This window comes from Callorhinchus milii, unplaced genomic scaffold, assembly GCF_018977255.1.
Source record: "Callorhinchus milii isolate IMCB2004 unplaced genomic scaffold, IMCB_Cmil_1.0 Scaffold5, whole genome shotgun sequence".
Classification (NCBI taxonomy): domain Eukaryota; kingdom Metazoa; phylum Chordata; class Chondrichthyes; order Chimaeriformes; family Callorhinchidae; genus Callorhinchus; species Callorhinchus milii.
The window spans coordinates 58,757,024-58,776,083 of NW_024704746.1; the positions used below are offsets into that span (position 1 = coordinate 58,757,024).

The window sequence follows — 19,060 nt, forward strand, 5'->3', positions numbered from 1 at the left end:
GTCAAACTTTAATCCGTTCAGTATTTATTTTAAGACTGCGCAAAAATACCGTTATCCTCAAGAGATTTTGATTTTTCATAGTAAAGAAAGCGCGAGGCAGCGCATTGGCCGTCACTCCATTTTCTTTCACTTCCGCCGTTAATATTGTTCACACAGATTACCCAGTCTCTTCCTCAGAATTTAAACAAAATTACCACACTGTACAACTAAAAAAAACTTTTTGCTAGCTTCCCATGATTAACTCACAAAAAAAACAAATTACTTGTAATGGATAAAGTGGATAAAGCAACCCCTGGTAGTAAAAAAAACAATCATTGTCATAATAAGATCACAATTGTTTCACTAGCATTCAAAAGGTATTTCAATGACAGGCCTTAAATATTTCACCCTTCCTGGCGAAGTTCAAAATTTGATAGTTGGAAAATAAAAATAACATACACTTGACAGGTGAAAGTCTCAGTTGGGAAAAGAGCTTACCAAATTCTTCAATTCTTCACAATTAGTACAATGAATGTTTATTTATTACAATTATTGTGTACAACTCTAATACTACTGTATATTGATCAAACGGTGCACTTATACTGTACAAGTAAAACTGTAGGTATTTCTAGTTTCCCATCAACTAACACAACGTACACTCAAAACTACCTATTGACTGCTCTTTCAGTCATCGTTTCCATTCCCCACCTCTAGCTCAGTGCCTATCAAGCACTGTGAAGCACTTCAAGACTTCCACTTGATTTGAAAGGTATCAAAAAATATAAGTTTTATATATATATACACACACACACTAGCTGCACCCGTTACAGCTACGCATGCAACCAAAGGATCCAATATGTTATGTAGATTTCAGTGATACGACTCACAAACCATCAAAGCTACGCTAACCGAAGCGGTTTACTTTGTGATCTTGCAGGTCCACGAGTTACTGCAAGGCTTCTGTGTAGACGACATTTGCCGTTTTTCCTCCTTCGGCCATGATGTACAGGTTTTGAGATGAACCCACACATAAGCATCCAACATAGAATTATCTATGGGATAAGCAAGGTGTATTCAAAAAAACGCAAGCAACCTTTAAGCTGTGCCTCGTGCCTTGTTAATTGACATGGCAAAGCACATTTGAAAGGGAATTGGAGCCTTTTAACTCAAACAGGCAGTGATTTGGGAGCAGTGGGATGCGAGGAATGAATATATCTTCCCCTTTGAACTGACCAGTCAGAATAGTAGCTCCTATAACAAGTGACATCATCTGCTTTACCACCAACCTTGTGTAATTGCATAGCTTTGGTGCATCTAGATTCCTCAGCAGCATGATTATGCATACAAGCTTTAGTATGAGTTTGCGTGGAGGCATACCAGATGGTTCCAAAGAGTCTAAAAACTCAAGTTGGGTAGTTGACAGCATTTTCAATGTCAGGCACAATATCTATGGAATTGTACAGTTTCTTGGCCAGGGATGTCATTGAGTAGCTGGGAATTGATCTTGCTGACAGACTCATTTTTTGGAGCAAGGATTGTTCGTTGACACAACCACTTATGATTTGTGTAGTTATGGCTGAGGTTCGGGAAAATTTAGTTTTTGAGCTCTGTTATACCTTGTACAATGTTCCCGCAACCTTGGGGAATCTGAATTTAGCCTTCTGTGGGATCCACTGGAATTTTGCCATCCCCAATTTCCAGAAGGAGGTCAGCATATGCCTCAGCTGTGGAACTGCCATAAACCGCCATGAACTTGCAGGTTTGTCCTGAGGTTCATCTTCTCCACACATGCCCACAGCCTAGAAGCTTTAAGACTGGCATCGAGTTCATCAGCACGGGTATCATGTTGTATGACAGGTACTGTCTGGCAGACGTCATCCCTCCCTCCCATCATCTGGGTGTTTTCCCTGATTCCCTGAAGCGTCCTGTCTAGAGCCTTAAGGCCTGCTTGTGTGACATGGTGCATTCATCCCACACAGTGGTTTTACAGTCCTTGATCAATGTGGTTGCAGCTGTACCCTCCGTGATATTGCACACTGGATCCTCTGTATGAGAAAGGTTCAGTGGCAGCTTGAAGGCAGAATGGGCTGTTCTGCCACCCATAAGAAGAGTTGCTGCAATACAAGAGGACGCAACAGCAACTGCAATTTGGCCCTGGACTGAATCTTGGTCAAGATGAGATTGATGAGGTATGTTTTTCTGTACCACCATGTGGATAAAGAAAGATAATGTCTTCATCATGGTCAACTTTGTGAAGAATACTCTGATACGCTGCAACTTAATCTTTTTTCATGATCGATTCTCTCTCCTGGACGTGTGCTGCATTTTATCTTGGTTATAGTTGATTTCCCACAAAATTTCTCTGGCCAAGGTGTCATCTTCTGTTCTGTGAGTACAGGGCAGACCATAGTGTGGCAATGCCTTCCCCTCCCCCACCTCCCCCAATGCCATTAGCTTGTCTTTTAAGTGTATGAGGGCCTGATTGAAGATGGTATCACTGTAGTCCAACTCAGTTTGTGGACGCACTGTGTATCTGATGGAAAATGTTTTCTGACATGCTTTCTTTGTGGTTATTCCACAGCTGATTTGGATTAGACAAACCACAGGTGTGCATCATAATGGCAAACAAACCCTCAGTCTGATAGTAGACCATGCTGTGGCTGCTTCTTCTAATATCTGGTTCCAATGGGCATCGTCTTCTAGGAGATCCCTGCGGAGGTATGCCTCTCGGAAAGTATCGCAGACTTCGTCATCAACGGTTTTAAGATCCTTATAGCTTGTTGGTCCTCTTGGTGTGCAACAAAAGCCTTCGGAAGTAGCACTCAAAGTTGTTTGGATGCACTATGTTCACCCTGCCGCGCGCGTCACTGGACTTGACACAGGTATAGCCTTCAACAGGGATCTCTCGAACTCTTCGCTTCCATTTCTTGGTCAGGGAGTTCCTTGTGAAATACTTTGGGACCTCACAGTAGAGAAGTATTCTTGCAAACTTGTCCTGTTGGCACAGTTTGAAGAATGGAGTCAGCGTGGTTTTGAGAGGTTCAAGTCAACTTTTCTAAACATTTGTTTCTGTAAAAAACACCCTTTGGCTGTTTTCAAGGTGAACCTGAAGGTTTTGGACCACTGGATTCGATGATGTATGTGGAAGCCCAAAGTTTTCCAGATTGCTTCATTGGTGTTCACATATCGGCCCATCTGGAAGTATGTTACCTTGTCTCTTCGGGCTTCCTCCCTCTCGAATCCAAACACAGCCATGTTGCTTCCCTTGTTCACATATTTGCACACGTACAGTTGCAAAACTCGACATTAATGTGAGCATTGAAGAGCGAGAGAGATAGGGATGGGGCAACCCAACAGTTGTCCTCTTCCACCTTGTTTGTTGTTTGTCAATACTGTGTGGAATCCACCACCTCCAGTTGACCTCCGCTTGTACAAAGGATACTCAACATGACCAGTGTGGGTCTTCTATACAAAGCTCCTTGGATATTGCTTTAAGCAGGACCCATCTTTCATGAAGGGAGATTTTCTGTTGAATTGTCCACATGGGCAAAGAATCATGTGTTTCTTTATAATCTCAAAGAGCACAGGGTCTCGGTCTGTGTTTGGCAGTTCTGCAGAGATGATATTGTCGATTTGGTTAGGCCGTATTTTCTCGATGAGCCACAGAAGAATGTGTGCATGGGGAAGACCACGCTTTTGCCACTCAATGGTGTAGAGTTAACAATGGACTTTGCCAAAAACATGATTTTTGGTAATAAGTTCCATCAGTTTAAGAACTTTGAGGTGGAAAACCCTGGCTATGAGATCATGGCAGCCCTGTGGCTTCTGTCAGGCAACAGTTTCTGCTTGATCTCCTCCCAATTACGGTTGCAGGTGAATGTGACAAACAGGGCAGGTCGATTGTACGCTTGCACGTAGCACAATGCATCCTGGATTCTTTTGTGGATAAACCGTGGCCCCCCAGTGAAACTGGATGGCAAGATGACCAGTTGACTTACGTTGCTGGTGTCACCATAAGTGCATCCTACAAATGAATGTACTCCTCAGCCCTGAGATTCTCCTGGTTCAAGTGGAAAAAATGAAGTCTCTTAGCTTCGCTCTTGGCATACATGTCTACAATGAATTAATGGCAGAGGCCTTTTGTACACAGAAGGATGTTGTAATCGCCTTCACGTTGCATCAACCTGTGAGCATAAAGAGTCATAGCACATACCTTTTTGTCAGGCCTTGACTGTCCAGTGATGGGATTTGTTTGCCATATCTGGAAATAGTAGCCATCTTCACCACGTGGGAATAAGATTCGGTGCTGAAGGGCATCGCATGCCCTGTTAGTCTCACACACTAGTTTGAGTTTGTTGGCACATTGCTGTAACACAATGTCACGCTTACCATGTTCTTCACCCACAATCAGGATGGCTACTTTGTCAGTAATTGGTGCATTGTACTGTTGCTCATGCTGGCCAACAGGTGTCTTGTCTGCATGGATGATTATTCTATATTCTTCTGCAGTCATTCTTTCCATTGCGGACTTGAAGCTCCTGATGTATGTGTTACTATTGTGAAGCATGTCTTGCAGATCTAGTATGAGGACTTCCTTCAACCCCAGAACATTGTTCCATGCCACATGGCTTGTTCTTCTCGGTTCATCATGAAATAGATCTGTAAGAATTTTGGCAACTCATTAGGCAAAGCGTTTAGAGATCCCGATAAGTGATACACTTGGCCTTCCACTTTAAATGTTGGCATATAGCCTGGGTCTTTGATTTCTCTAGTAACGCCAAGAGGTCATCTGGAAGCATGAATTGTATTTCCTAGGGCTTCCTGGAAAATGCATAGAATCACTTGATATGCCATCCAGCAGACTTTTCAGTGGTTCAGGTGGCTCTGCGAGTTGTTCTGGTTTCACCTTGCCAAGCGAGCAACACATGGAAGGAACTTCTTTTGCCAATTTCATGGCTCCACAACGGGCACATACAATCGACATATTCCCACTATGTTGAGCGCCATCTGATTCATATTCTCTGCCTGGATCATACTTGAGCGCAGCCAAATGGAGTGACCTCTGCTGCTGGGCATCATTTTGCTGTGTTCTTGCATGTCTTTCTGCATCTAAGTCCGGTTGTGCTGTTCTTTGAGTCTGCAACTCATTTTGTGGTGTTCTTGCAGTCATTTCAGCATTGAAGTCCAGCCGTGTGGTTCTTTGTTCTTCAGTTTCATTTAATCGGCCTTCTCTCTTTTGTCTAGCATTTTTATTTATCCTTGAAAGGCTTGATCTTCATTTAGGCATCTTTATAATGATAAATATAAATTTATAATTTATAATCACTGGGATGTCCTCCCGATGTGAAAGGCGCTTAACAAATGTAATTTTGTTGTTGTTTATCTTGTTCACGACTCTTGGCTTTGTCTGACTGCATGCATGCTACGTACGTGCACGTGTGCTTACTTATGTGCTCTGTGACGAACTATGTCACAGCGCCACTGTGAGTCAGTGCAGCCACCAGGTGTAACTACAGCGCAAAACGCAAAACAGCCATACCTGTGTGATGAGATTATTTAGGTCATAGCTCATCAACAATAGGAAATCTCCGAAAACAAAAATGCCCATGACACTCCCAGATGCAAGACCTTTCCAATTAGGTATAAATCATGTCTCTATGTCAATCGTTTATTGAGATCTTGGATGATTCACACACACACACACACGTACGTACACAGACATTGTTGTTTTATTAATATAGATGTGGTGTGTGTACATATATATATAATATATATGTGAAACCTTTCATGTGGGTCAACATCTCAAACCTCCTGTCTGCCGTTCTGATTGGGAGTGGGACCGAATCAGAATGGCAGACAGGAGGTGACCATAGGCACAGTCAAAGAGATAGGTTTGATTTATAGTTAACTGCTGGTTAGCCCGTCAAGAAAGTGTAGCAATTCAAAACATTAAATTGCCAATTGACATTGACCAGACTTGAAAATAGATCTTTCATCCACTCTAGGTACTTGGACAACATGGAGGCGCAAAGAATGAACTGACCCCAGATATTGTCTCCATGATAGTGTCCTCTCAATGGTTCAGCCAAGATCAAAAACATACAGTGCAGAAAAACAGCTACAAATCACTTGAGCTTTCAAACAACAGTGACACTTTGGCAAACTCCCTGCATTAAAAGATTAATAAAATGCTAATTCTGAAATGTAACTAAATGAAGATACTCACTGTATTCTTCACCATCTTGTTCTACTTTTGTCCCATCTTCAACTGAACCGTTTTCATTCCGTATATGCTCAGTTTCAGCGTTCTGCTGACTTAACCGTAAGCGAATGTTGTTGATTTCTTTGCGCAATAATTTGGCACGTCTCGATCTGGCACCACAAGATTTTGCTGCACAAGTCATATCCAGTTTGTCTAGTAACTCCTTGAGCTGTACTTCCAAGGCCATATGCTCTCTATTTGCAGGCAGCAATAATCTATCCACTAAATGAAATAAAGAATCAATTAAATTACTTTTTTATTAAGAAAGTCTCAATTTTCTCATCTGTGCTTATGATAATATAATGAAAATAATCACCAGAAAATTTCTACAAAGTCTTATTTAAAACACAGAATCAATTTTCTGCTTGGTCTTTCTTTTAAGTGACACACAGGCAAATACATTGTTTGCTACTTTAATAAACAAAATACAATTTTAACAGCACATTTGATACACTTAATGCTGTATTACTATATTTTCTGATCAATTATTGCCGAATTATGAGTAATATGCTTTGGCCCTTGTGTGATGAATAAGTAAACTAATATTATTGACTTATTTTAATTTGCTGCATCCAACCAAAGATAAGTAGGTTACAGCAGTCGGCTGATGAAGTGTTGACAGTATGCAAAGTTAAGTAAACCGTTAAAAACACCACCACCAGACAAACATTTTTCCATTTCATATTCCATTTTGCATTCAGTTGGCAGAAGGCAACCTGAAATTTAAAAGGATGACCACAACGGAAGAGTGAAAACCTTTTACCAGGTTGAGAACCAAGAAGTGACTAAGGATCTGATGGAAGGTTGTCCAAACTCTTGACAAAAACACGGGTTTGTTTGCCAAAACTTCAAAGGGCAGACAACTCCCATTGTGCTTAAGCACAAAATTTCATGAAAAAGTATGGAAATATTCAGATGTGATCTACTGGGCTACAAAATAAACACCAGAGTCCTTGGTGGGTTTGAGATTTAGCAGTAGGCTTAAATGCAGCTTCCTTCTGGGTCTGACCATTATTTTGGTCGTCAAACCTAAAGGGCTCATGATCTGCATTTATAAAATGGCAGCGGTTTCCACTGCTTGGATGGATTTGTTGCCTTCAAAGGCACTTTTTTTGTAAAAGATTCTTGGTTAAAGCGCATCAGCAAATTACATTAACATTTGCAGAACATCTTATGTGTGATACAGCTTTGGGCAATGAGGCAAATACCAAAGCTGACTTCTTTCTAAGAACCAGCATGGATCAGCTGGTGACAATTGGCAGGACTAGACTGAGTGTAAACAATCCCAGATATTGTTTCGATGGGTAAGCAAGTCTACATTAGCCTTTCATAATACCCAGAAGATGCTGAAATGAAGAAAGCATAAAGAGAATACAAACAAATTAATATTGACAGCATTATTGACTGCACCAACCGGTTAGCAAATTTTGACATTGTATGCATGTACATTTATTGATGTGATGTAGCAGTAGATCAGACTCTTATTAAAGGATTGAGAAACGGAATGGTTACCTTCTTCCCATGAAAATGGTGTAGTCACTTCTTTCTTTGGTGGATCAACCAGATGCATTCCAGTTTCATAGTCATAACTGATCTTATCAACTTCACGACGAGCCTGTCTTAGTACAACACCTCCCTGATCCCTCAATCGCACAGCAGCTCGGTAAAATATTGTGTCTTTTGCATTGTATTTCATACAATTATCTATGATGAGATTAACATCAATTTCAAACTCATCTAGGTTTTTATAACCATGATCTTCTAGCCTTTTTCTCATTGTGGAGAAATCCATAGGGTGTTTTATATGATCTAAGTAGTCTGGAACCTGAATGAGAAAAACACTTTTAGTTAATAATTAGTTTTTTTTCAGAACTTCCTGAACAACATTTGCTGCCTAATTAAATCATACTGCAACTTAAAACTTCTTTCATGAACTATAAATCTTAGTGAATGCAAAACAGTTAAATGCAGGTCTGGAATTGGTGGCTTTTAAGAAATGTCTTTTGTCTAGAGACTAATCACTTTAGTTTGAACATTTAAAATTAGTAATTTTCACTGTTTTATATAAATTCAGTGAGCTTAGTATATTTATTCCTATCACATACTGTGGGGAAAATCAAGTACAAATGCAGAAACATGAATAGTTCTGTTTCACTGAGCGAATCCACAATCAAAAGGACAGCCTTGGTAAAATAACATTATGCCAATTTGTTTCTTTGTTAGAACCACAACACATTTGAATAATCAGAATTCAAGAACCCTAGCAGTTTTGTTTCCTTCTAGATTTCATAGAAGTCCCGGCACAACCACCACACAACTAACTGGAACACACAGAATATGTTGAATTAGTTAATAACTCAATGTATTAAGTCTAGATTCACGATTCCTCTCTTGCCTCCTTCAGGCATGTCTCAAGACCCTCCTCTTCGACCGCGCCTTCGGCCACCCTCCACTCTTCCCTGCCCTCTCTGATCCCAAGTCCCCACCTGCTTGGGTCCAAATCCCTGACTGTCCAGCACCTTGGGACGTCCTCCCGACGTGAAAGGCACTATACAATTGTAATTTTGAATTTATATGTCAAAATTAATAAGGAGACAAACTATTGAAATAAAGATAATTGCAGCATTTATGATCTTGTAAATTGTAAACTTACAAGAATTTGTCAAGTACCAAATCCTATTCTTGTACAATGATTTCTAAACAAAATTATGATTCACAACTTGTTATACTTGATTTTGAAGGTGAAATTGAAAATAAAAAATTGTTGCTTTGAAAATTACAATTATAGTCAAATCAATTTAGGTTGAGACCCCAAATATAATTTAAAAGTTCCAACAGAATAAATCAATGGATGAGTTCCTTTCAAGTATACATTTTTGGCTTACATAGAAGGTTTATAAAGGTAGGAACAAGAAGAACCATTTAGCCAATCAAATTTGGAATCTCTTTTCAAATTTCTTAACATTCAGGAATCTCTTTACAAATTTTGTGCAACTGTTACAACATACCTCGCTACAGCTCCCATCCATTGCACATACATACAACTCCCACTAATGTCCCATGCAGACTCTTTTTGCTAAAATGGCCAACTTCCAGCAAACAAGAAGTGACATTGTTGGTGATCTAACAGCCGTCCATTTATTCTGCTAGGACAGGAAATGGCCGTAAGTTGTCCAGCTGTATACATGCACAATCAAACCAGCTCTATCTCACTATAGCACAGGGTGGGATTTTATCGATCCCAAACACTACGTTATATGTCTGAGTACTCTGAGACTCTACCCTGCATGATGGGTATCGAGATATAAGATGCATATATAGGTGCAAGTTATTGCTTTTAAGGGGCTCCACTGTAATTTAGTTCTTCATTGAACTCTACATTAACTGTGCTAGGTGTTAATTGTTTGCAGTCCAAAGCAATTTTACTTTCAGCACATTACGTCAAAATGATTAATTTTTGATACGTTTATTCAAATATTATAGAAAGCAGACCCTTGGACTAATGTAACTCAATTGGACACATCAGCACACACACTTGTTTCACAGAAAAGGAAATTGCTACCTTTTTCACTACCTTCAAAACCACTAATTTCTTTTCCGTTACTTTGGCCACACAACCTTAAATCATTGGTTTGACCCACCCAGCCTTCCACTCCTTCTGATCAAACCCCCAACTTAAGTACAAATCCTTGACTGTCCAGGCCCTTGGGATGTCCTCCTGACATAAAAACGCTATACAAATGTAATTTGTTGATGTTCCCTGCTTGGTGTCCATCACATCTGTCAAGTGGTTTGAGATGTTCTTTTACGTGACATCACACAAACATCTTAAAAGGTATAATATAAAAGTGGTTTCTGAAAAACGAAAAAAAATACCCCAAATACCTCAACAACAAATAGAAACTGTGCATTGTTTATAATTCCTTTCAACATGTATGGATAAATTCTAAATTTCTATCAGAAAAATCAAATTAAAAACTATTATAAATGCTTACATTTGTGATTATGGTCAAAATAAAGGACAGATTTCCAGACTCCCACAAGGAAACTCACCTCTTTTAAGTTCACTGGCTGAGCAAATATATGTGCTGCATCCTTTTCTTGAAGCTGCTCCAAAACTGATCGCAGCATAACCGTCAATGGTGTCAACTGGAGCTCCATAGAAACCTGGTGAACTTTAACCTGTCAATGTTTAACCACACAAATTTTCAATGAAAGGTATTCAAACAAATGCATGTAAAACTATTATAAAATCAATAGTATTAAAAGCGCAACTTTTGAAAGTGGAAAGATTATATAAATTTGACAAGTGTCAGACATGCTGGATATTACCTGTTCACGTTTTAGCTTTTCACGTTTACGAATAAGTTCAACCAACAATCGCGCTCTTTCTAGATCATGACGAAGCCTCTGCCAGTATTTTAACTGCTCTTTCAAGGCATTGTTCTGTTCATCATCCACTCTCTTTGCCAATCAGAAATGGGGGATAGGAAGAAGAAAAGACAAAGGGAAATGTTAAAAATTGAGAAGCACATCAGCTTTATATTGTATGAGGTAACTGATGATGCTGCTAAAAGGAATTCTTTCCGCATAAATATACAGCTGTGGTGATTGAGACCACTTTCTTAATACATTCCAAAATGTAATCTCCAAAAGTTATATAGTAGTTACACAACACAGATCCAAAATATAAATTCCTGCACTAATTCCTCTTTAATTGAATTTCTGTACAGGGATGTTTTGCCAGTATTCCAGGTTATTGGATACAAAGCAGGAGATCTGAATTAGTACCCGTCTTCAGATATGCTGAGATATTAGGACTTGTAAAATAAACCGCAATTTAACTGCAGTATTCTACTTTACCACTAAATAGTAAGGCTCCAATATTATACTTCACTCTTGGAACCATACATTCAGCTCCCATTTAACCTTTATCTCCTATGATAGTGTAATAGAAGGAGCTCCTAACAAACAACAAGGTGTATTAAAATACTTTCTGTGTGCATAATAAATCCTGTAGATTTATTAACCAGGAAAATAACACATGTATTTATATAGCGCTCTTCATGCAGGATAATGTCTCAGAACGCTTAACAGTGGTCGAGCTTGACACCAAGACGGGGAGAGAGAGTAGGTGACCATAGGCACGGTTGAAGATGAAAGTTTTTTAGGTGTGACTGAGACAGGCAGGGCATGGGCAAGGCATAGGTAGTTCCAGAGTTTCTGGGTGTAATGTTTGGAAGCACAGCCAATGATGGTGGAATGAAGGGGATGAGGGACAGGCAAAAGGGTAGAGCTTGCTGAATGAAGGAGGCTGGTAGAAAAGTGAGGTAATAATAAAAATAATACTTTTTGAATGCAACATGAAGATGCTGTGAATGATCAGCTAACTCCCCAGAAACTAATCCATTGACTAATCTAATATTGTATCATATGAACTACAACTTGTACCCGGAAAATTAATATAGTAAAGGTGAAGCAGAGGCTTGAGAAACCATAGCACAAAAATATTTTGTAATCTAAGAATCAAAATCTGCTTATAAAGTTTCTAGTTTTGCGTCTGATTGACTGGCGAAAATTAATTTATAAGTACAGACTGCAATACACTCCAGTTAAGCAACCCAGAAATGCAACATACAATAACTTGTAGGCATGTAAGCTGGTTTCCACAGAAAAGACTGGGCTTGTTTTACTCGCCTGGAACACTTGAAAGGGTTGTATTTTGCAGTAATTTTGCAGGACTCACCCATTGAAGCTTTTGACTCATGGTTTTCATAAAAATCAAAAAAGTTTAAAATCTATTTTCATAAAGAAGCATCTGGTCATGCAACTGTAGATTTCCTCATTTTGCACTACACGTTATATTTCAGATATCATACAGCAGCTGAAAATTGCTACGTGATGGGAGCGATCGCTTCTGGATGAGATAGATATGTGGGCCTTGCAGTGATAAATTTGTTGCATTATGAAAGACTGAACCAGAAACATTCCTGGTTAAAAAAAACTCCATGAAGAAGCAACTTGTGTAACACATCCTATAGCAATGTATGGACTAGAAGCCCCTAAAGACTAGAAGAAAAAACAAACTTATAACCCACTACTTTATGGCTTACACTCCCATACGAATGTAAAACAAAAATATCATAATTTCTTTTAAGACTTATAAGACATTGTAATGGTACCCAATGGTACCCATTGTAATGACTTTTGGTCACCCTGTATTAGTACACAATGACAATCATTTCAATTTAAAGACAAATTGAATCTGTTACATTGAGACAGATTCAAACAGAAAACATAAAAATATAAGATTCTGAATCTGTTCCCATCAGATGGAACAGCATTTACTCCAAATTGCCACTTTATGGGGGAAGGGGGAGGAAAAGGGGAAAAGGGAGGGGGCAGGGGGAAGGGGAGGGGAGGGGGAAGGGGGGGGGAAGGGGCGGGGGGAAGGGGCGGGGGGGAAGGGGTCGGGGGGGAAGGGGAAAGGGCAGGGGGGAGGGGAAAGGGGGGGAGGGTGTGTGGGGAAGGGGATGAGTGGGGGGACGAAAACATAATCAGTACCTGTTGTACATTTCTTTGAGATTGCAAATGAGATTGTAAACGTCTGAGCAGAGGCACGCCATTTCTTGATTGTCGTTTTAACGTCCAATAAACATGCAACCTCTGTATGAACTGTTTCTTCCGAGGTACTGACACTTGACTGATGATTGCATTTAATCTGTGAAGGGAGAAAACATGTTTTAAAACAGTTTCTTGTATCTCCAAAAATCATTCAATTAATTTGCAACATATTGAAAGGGAAATTTAACACCAACTGATAAAGTTCACTTCTTTAGTGCCCCTATTAGTATCATATTTTCTCTGGATGCACAGTTTTGAATTAGGTGATCGAAAAGGCTAGGTATTTTTTGGGAAGAGTAATGAGGAGACAATTACCTTATGGAGTATGAACAGGCCTATCTAATAGAGAATGCAAACATGTCGTGGAAAGGGGTAGAAACTTGAAGTACAGTGCTTTATACATTAGGTATGGCTCAAAAAAATATTTCATCTCGGTTTGTTCCGGTAATATCTTGAAAGCAAAAACACATGTTGCTATTTCTCTAATCTCTCTGTTTACATTCTGAACACAGGATAAGAGAGAAAAAGGTTATTGCAAAAAAAAACTTCAGTAAAACTTCCAACATATCTGCAATTTCAAAATGTCTATACCCATGAAGAAAATAATAATTTAATATCTCATCCCATCGAAACATCTCAAAATTGCAGAATTTTTGAAAAGGTGAATGATCAATTGTTAGATAGGACATCGGAAGAAATTCCCTTTTTTTTCAAGTAGTATGGGGTTCTACTTGATATGGTTATTGAAATGAAGCAATATAGCAAAGATGGTCTATGTATGGCAACTGGAAACGTCTCTGAAATGATTCACTATATCCCCAAAACACCCAACAAGTAAGAAAATACATAATAACTTGCATTTATTATATAAAGCCCCTCAAGCAGGGTAGCATCCCAGAGCTCTTGATAGTGGTGGAGAATGATGCTGAGGTGCGACATGAAGATGGGAAGGGTGGGGGGGGGGCAGGTAAGGCAGAGTGAGAGGTAGAGTGTTCCAGAGTTTGGGGGTATAATGACTGAAAGCACGGCTACCGATGACTATTTTCCAGTACTGCAACTAAATAGATAATTTGCTACGGTACCTAGATTATCAGATGTAATGACTATCTAACACATCAATGTTGCAGCAAATAGTAAGAATTTATTTTAATCGGACAATAATATAATCCTTGCATTTGATACAGCGCTTTTCACATCTTCTAGACATCTCAAAGCGCTTCACAGAATAGACTGTAAAATGAGTTGACCATATATTTGTAGGCGAAACGCAGTAACCAATTGCACACAGCAGTATCCCACAAACAATTGTGGATTGAAAATGACCAATTTACTATTGTTTTGGAGGGATTATTATTATTAGGCGTATGGATTAAGGAAACTTGCCCAAGATTTCTCCCTGCCTAGAATTGAACCCAGGTGTCTCGCGTGCAAGGTGAGTGCTCTAACCACTGAGCTACAGGACTTCACATCCAGGATACCTGCATTTATTTCAAATTACAGTAGCAAAGAGTACTATATAGTCATGTCTTTTATTTCTGAACTAATGGAATATATTCTTTAAGAAATTCAATTAATTAGTACATCATAAAATTTATTTAAACCCATCACATCTGGGCATCAGCCTGATTCAAATGGTAGTGTATTCATCCTACATCAGAACTTTGATCTCATTCTAGGCTGACAACCCAATACAATGCTGAGAGAACACTGCATTGTTGGAGGTGCTGTTCTTTTCATGAGATTTCAAATTAGGGTCCCACCTGTCTGTTCAGGTGGACACTAAAGATCCCATGGCACAACTCAAAAACAGGAGTTTCTCCTGATTTCCCAGCTAACAATACACCAGATAAAATAAGTCATTCACTTTATGGCTGTTTGTGGTAAACTTGGCTGCTGTATTCCCCTACAAAAGTCACTACAATTTACAGTGAATCCTGTGAAGCCATCCCAATCATTAATGGTGTGATATCAAATGCAAGGAATATTTTATCTTTTATTTCTGGTTTATTTTTAGAAGTGAAATTCAAGAATATTCAGAAATTGTGAAAAATCAGTAAAGTGTGACTAAATGATCCAAGGGATATCAAAATAGCTAGAATATTGCCATAGAAATTGGACAGATGTCTCAATTGTACTTGTTATTGCATTAGTACTCACCAAAATGTGAGTCAGTGAAAAGCATTAACCATGCAGCTACTTAGGAAAGTTCTACTCCAGTTAGTGCTGGGTTGGCAGCAGATTCAGACTTATCAGCTGGCACTGGAGGAACGCTTACAACCTCGACAAAAACCTTTCAAACTGATGTTTAATTGCTCTACAATCATCCTTTTAACATTCAAAAGAACAATGTGAACCTGAAATCAATTCTCTGGAGTACATTGTATACATTTTGCTGGCCCTTTTGCTAAGTTTCACACAAGTTTTAGCAGCCCTGAAAAATCACACAATAATTTCCAAATACTACATAGGGACATAATACCTAGAAAGAATCTGATGATACAAAGGATGAGTGATTTGGCCTACAATCAGAGACCAAAGGAAATGGGACTTATTCCATTGGAACAAAGAAAGTTGAGAGATGACCTGACAGAGGTCTTTAAAATGATTAGGCGATTCTGATACAAGTCCAGAGGGGGAAATCATTTTCACTGGTCAGTGACTATTGCACATTATCTTAAGAGAGTTAGAAAATGAGTAAATGGAGATGCTTGGAGATTTTTTTCACGCAGAATAGTTGGGATATGGAATATCCTGCACGGTGAACTGGTTGAGGCATATAATAATGGATATTGGCTTTCAAAAGGGAAATAAATATATGCAAACGAGTAAACTATAGACATATGGGGAAAGGGCAGGTGGTTGCTCTTAAGAGTGCAGCATAAACATGATCGGCCAAATGGCCTTCGCCTGTGCTGTAAGTTTCTATGATCCAAAACACTGACTGTCCAGCACCTTGGGACGTGCGCCCAACGTGAAAGGCGCTATACAAATGTAATTTTGTTGTTGTTTCAGATATGGATAGATATCAGAGCTTCATTTTTATCTCAAATCACTGAACTCATGATGCAGTTGGTTAATAACACACCTACCTTCTTTTACATTTTCTTTATTCAAATATCAGCAGAGAACAGCTTTATTCTGTAGGAATTCACCATCTCAAAAAACTGCCTCTTGGTCTATAACTTGCCGTTTGTGCAGCTCAGCTACAAAATACACATTAAGGTATATCCTGCGAAGCGATTCGAGTCGTCCTTCCAACATGAAAGGCTCTCTCTCAAATGCAAGGTTTATTATTAATTATGCAATCAAAAGCTTCAATGGGTGGAGTCCTGTAGCTCATTGGATAGAGCACTCGCCTCACAAGCGAGGAACCTGGGTTCGATTCCCAGCAGGGCAAAACGTTGAGCGAGTTTTTTTAAGCAGTAAGTAGAAACCCGGTCAGTCGATTGTGGATCAGTTTTTCAGAGTTAATTACAGCAATATTATTATTTAAACTGGAATACTCTGTTCCCACATGGTAAGGTGGATAAAGGCACTGCCGAATATTTCAATATTCAAATAAACAGTTTCCTGTTTGTCCATATCAGCTTGGCTCAGTGGCAGCACTCTTGCCTGAGTCAGAAGGAGGTGGGTTCACGTCCCACATCAGGACTTGGAATCAGAGTCCAAGCTGACATTTCCAATACAGTGCTGCATTGTGGGAGGTGCCGCCTTTCGAATGAGATGATAAACCGAGGTCCCATCTGCCTGTGCAGGTGAGTGTTAAAGATAGTAAAAGATCCCATTGCACTACTTGAAAAGAGAATGTAGTTTCTCCTGGTGTCCTGGACAACAATCCCCCAAATAAAATTGGTCACTCTCTCCATGGCTGTTTGAGGAACAACGCTGTGTGCAACTGGCTATTGGGTTTCCTTCCCCAAATACAGTCAAACCACTTTACAATATATACACCGAGAAGTGCTTTGACTCATCAACTGTGTGATAAAGCGCTATATATTAATATTACTTTGAATCCTTAACTGGACATCAATTGGAATGCTCAATTGACTTCACTGATCCCAGGTTAAGGGTATAAATCAGCCACAATTTCACTCCTAAGTCATAGATCCTTACTGAACAATATGCATAGAAATGTAAGGTTGGGTCAGGATATATTTTACCTTGCCCATGATGAAAACATATGCATTTGAATAACTAACCAACATTAATTTCAGCACGCACACCTGAATAATGGTGATTTGGATGAGGTATCAGAAGACATCCATGGAATTATACAAAATGGAAAGGGAACTAAAAACCTTCAGGAGAGAATGATGAATTCAAAATACACGAGTCTTTTTTTGTCATTGCCCTCCTTTAAACTACTTTCAGCTACCAGAATGTTTACTAGAAAACCAAACCTAATCTTTCCATTGCCTTGGGACATTTTCCCAACATGAAAGGCCTATACAAATGTAATTTTGTTGTTGTTCATACAAACAACACTGGTATGTAAAACGTAAAAGATATTGGAAATTGGTTAAGTGTTTATTAGTTGTTCTGAACCACTTACTCTGTATCCTCCAATATTCAAAGGAATATAGTGTGGAGTATCTGAAGAGGACAACTTAAAAGCTTAATAGATCCCAAAGATATAATGTCCCTGGAGGATACCTATCCCCCACAAAAAAAACACTTGCTTTCCTGAAAGAAGTACATCAGGTTGGGATACAGTTCTTAACCCAAACCCTGCAGCTCTTCAGTAACTTGGCCAACTGACATTCATCATACATGACAAACTGGATAGTGAGTTACTAGATTGCACACTCCTGTCAGAAAAAAAAATGAACAATAAGGCTTCACATTATAACATACAGGAAATATAGAAGGTATAAAATAATAAACTGTGTGTGAACATAGGTAATACCATGGGCAATCTAACTCCATAAATGAAGTCTTGACGATCCACTGAGCCATGAGCAATAGGATGATGTATATTTTACTTCACAGTATACGAAATTGTAGTTGACAGGGAAAGAGGATTCATATGAATACTGCCCCAAAAAGGACGACAAAAAGTAAGGGCAAGAATGAGAACAAAACCATGTGCCAGCAACAACTGCCCTAGTAATAATAGTAATCCTAGCATTTGATATAGCGCCTCATCACGTCTGCAAGATGTCTCAAAGCGCTTCACAGAATATACTGTAAAGTGAATTGACTGTATTCTGTGGGCAAAACACAGTAGCCAATCACGCACAGCAGTGTACCACAAACAGTCGTGAATTGAGTGGCCAAATTATTATTTTTTTACATTAATTTATGACTATCTACACTGTGAATGGATTTATTTCTAAACTACTATTTTGTTTTGAATCCATACAAAAGAGTTGAAGGTCATTAAAGAATCCATGTTAACTAAACAGACCCATTACATTGTTACCTCACAGGCATATATGTAATGCTTCTGGAGGAAAGAAAGTTTGCATTTTTCCCAAATTGCATTCAATACAGAATACTGAACAGGGTGTCCGGTCATTTGCATTTATATAGCTAATGGCAATATTCTAGTAAAATCCTGGCAGTTGAGGGGTTAGTCCACTGGCAGATGGGACAGACAATAACCAGGGCACATATATTTAAGATAATTAGCAAAAGAACCAGAGGGGAGAATAATATATATATATTTTTAAAAAAAGAGTTGTTATAGTCTAGTCTGGAATGCACTGCCTGATGGAAACAGAATCAATAACAACTTTCAAAGGGGAATTGGATAAGTACTTGAAAAGGAAAAATTTACAAGGATATAGGGAAAGAATGGAGGAGTGGGACTGATTGGGTAGCTCTTCCAAAGAGCCAGAACAGGCACGATTGTCCGAATGGCCTCCTTCTGTGTAGTATTCTATATCCTCCTTTTAGCTCATGTTACAATTATGCAATATTTCTTGCAACACCAATACCTTGAAGATTACTACACTTGAGAACAACAACAAAATTACATTTATGGAACGTCCTTCAGGTCGGGAGGACGTCCCAAGGCGCTGGACAGTCAGGGTCAGGACCCGAGCATGGGGGAGGGGTGGGGTAGAAGGCAGAGAGTTGGGAGGGTGACTGAAGGCACAATCAAAGAGGATCTTGAGACCGGCCTTGAAGGAGGCAAGGGAGGAAGCAAGGCAAAGAGACTATGGGATGGAGTTCCAGAGTATGGGGGCAGAG

At 39.3% G+C, this 19,060-nt stretch overlaps 1 protein-coding gene across 2 annotated transcripts in view; it reads right to left on the bottom strand.

The window, feature by feature from the left end:
* The window catches only part of brd1a (bromodomain containing 1a), a 42,407-nt gene that overhangs the window by 16,533 nt on the left and 6,814 nt on the right, over positions 1-19,060 (bottom strand). For both annotated transcript variants that reach the window (XM_042335225.1, XM_007890981.2), the window contains exons 3-7: positions 12,806-12,962; positions 10,574-10,705; positions 10,295-10,423; positions 7,754-8,066; positions 6,206-6,463 (exon numbers count right to left, since the gene is read on the bottom strand). In XM_042335225.1, coding sequence (XP_042191159.1) covers positions 6,206-6,463; positions 7,754-8,066; positions 10,295-10,423; positions 10,574-10,705; positions 12,806-12,962 — 989 coding nt within the window. The remainder of the gene's footprint in view (positions 1-6,205; positions 6,464-7,753; positions 8,067-10,294; positions 10,424-10,573; positions 10,706-12,805; positions 12,963-19,060) is intronic.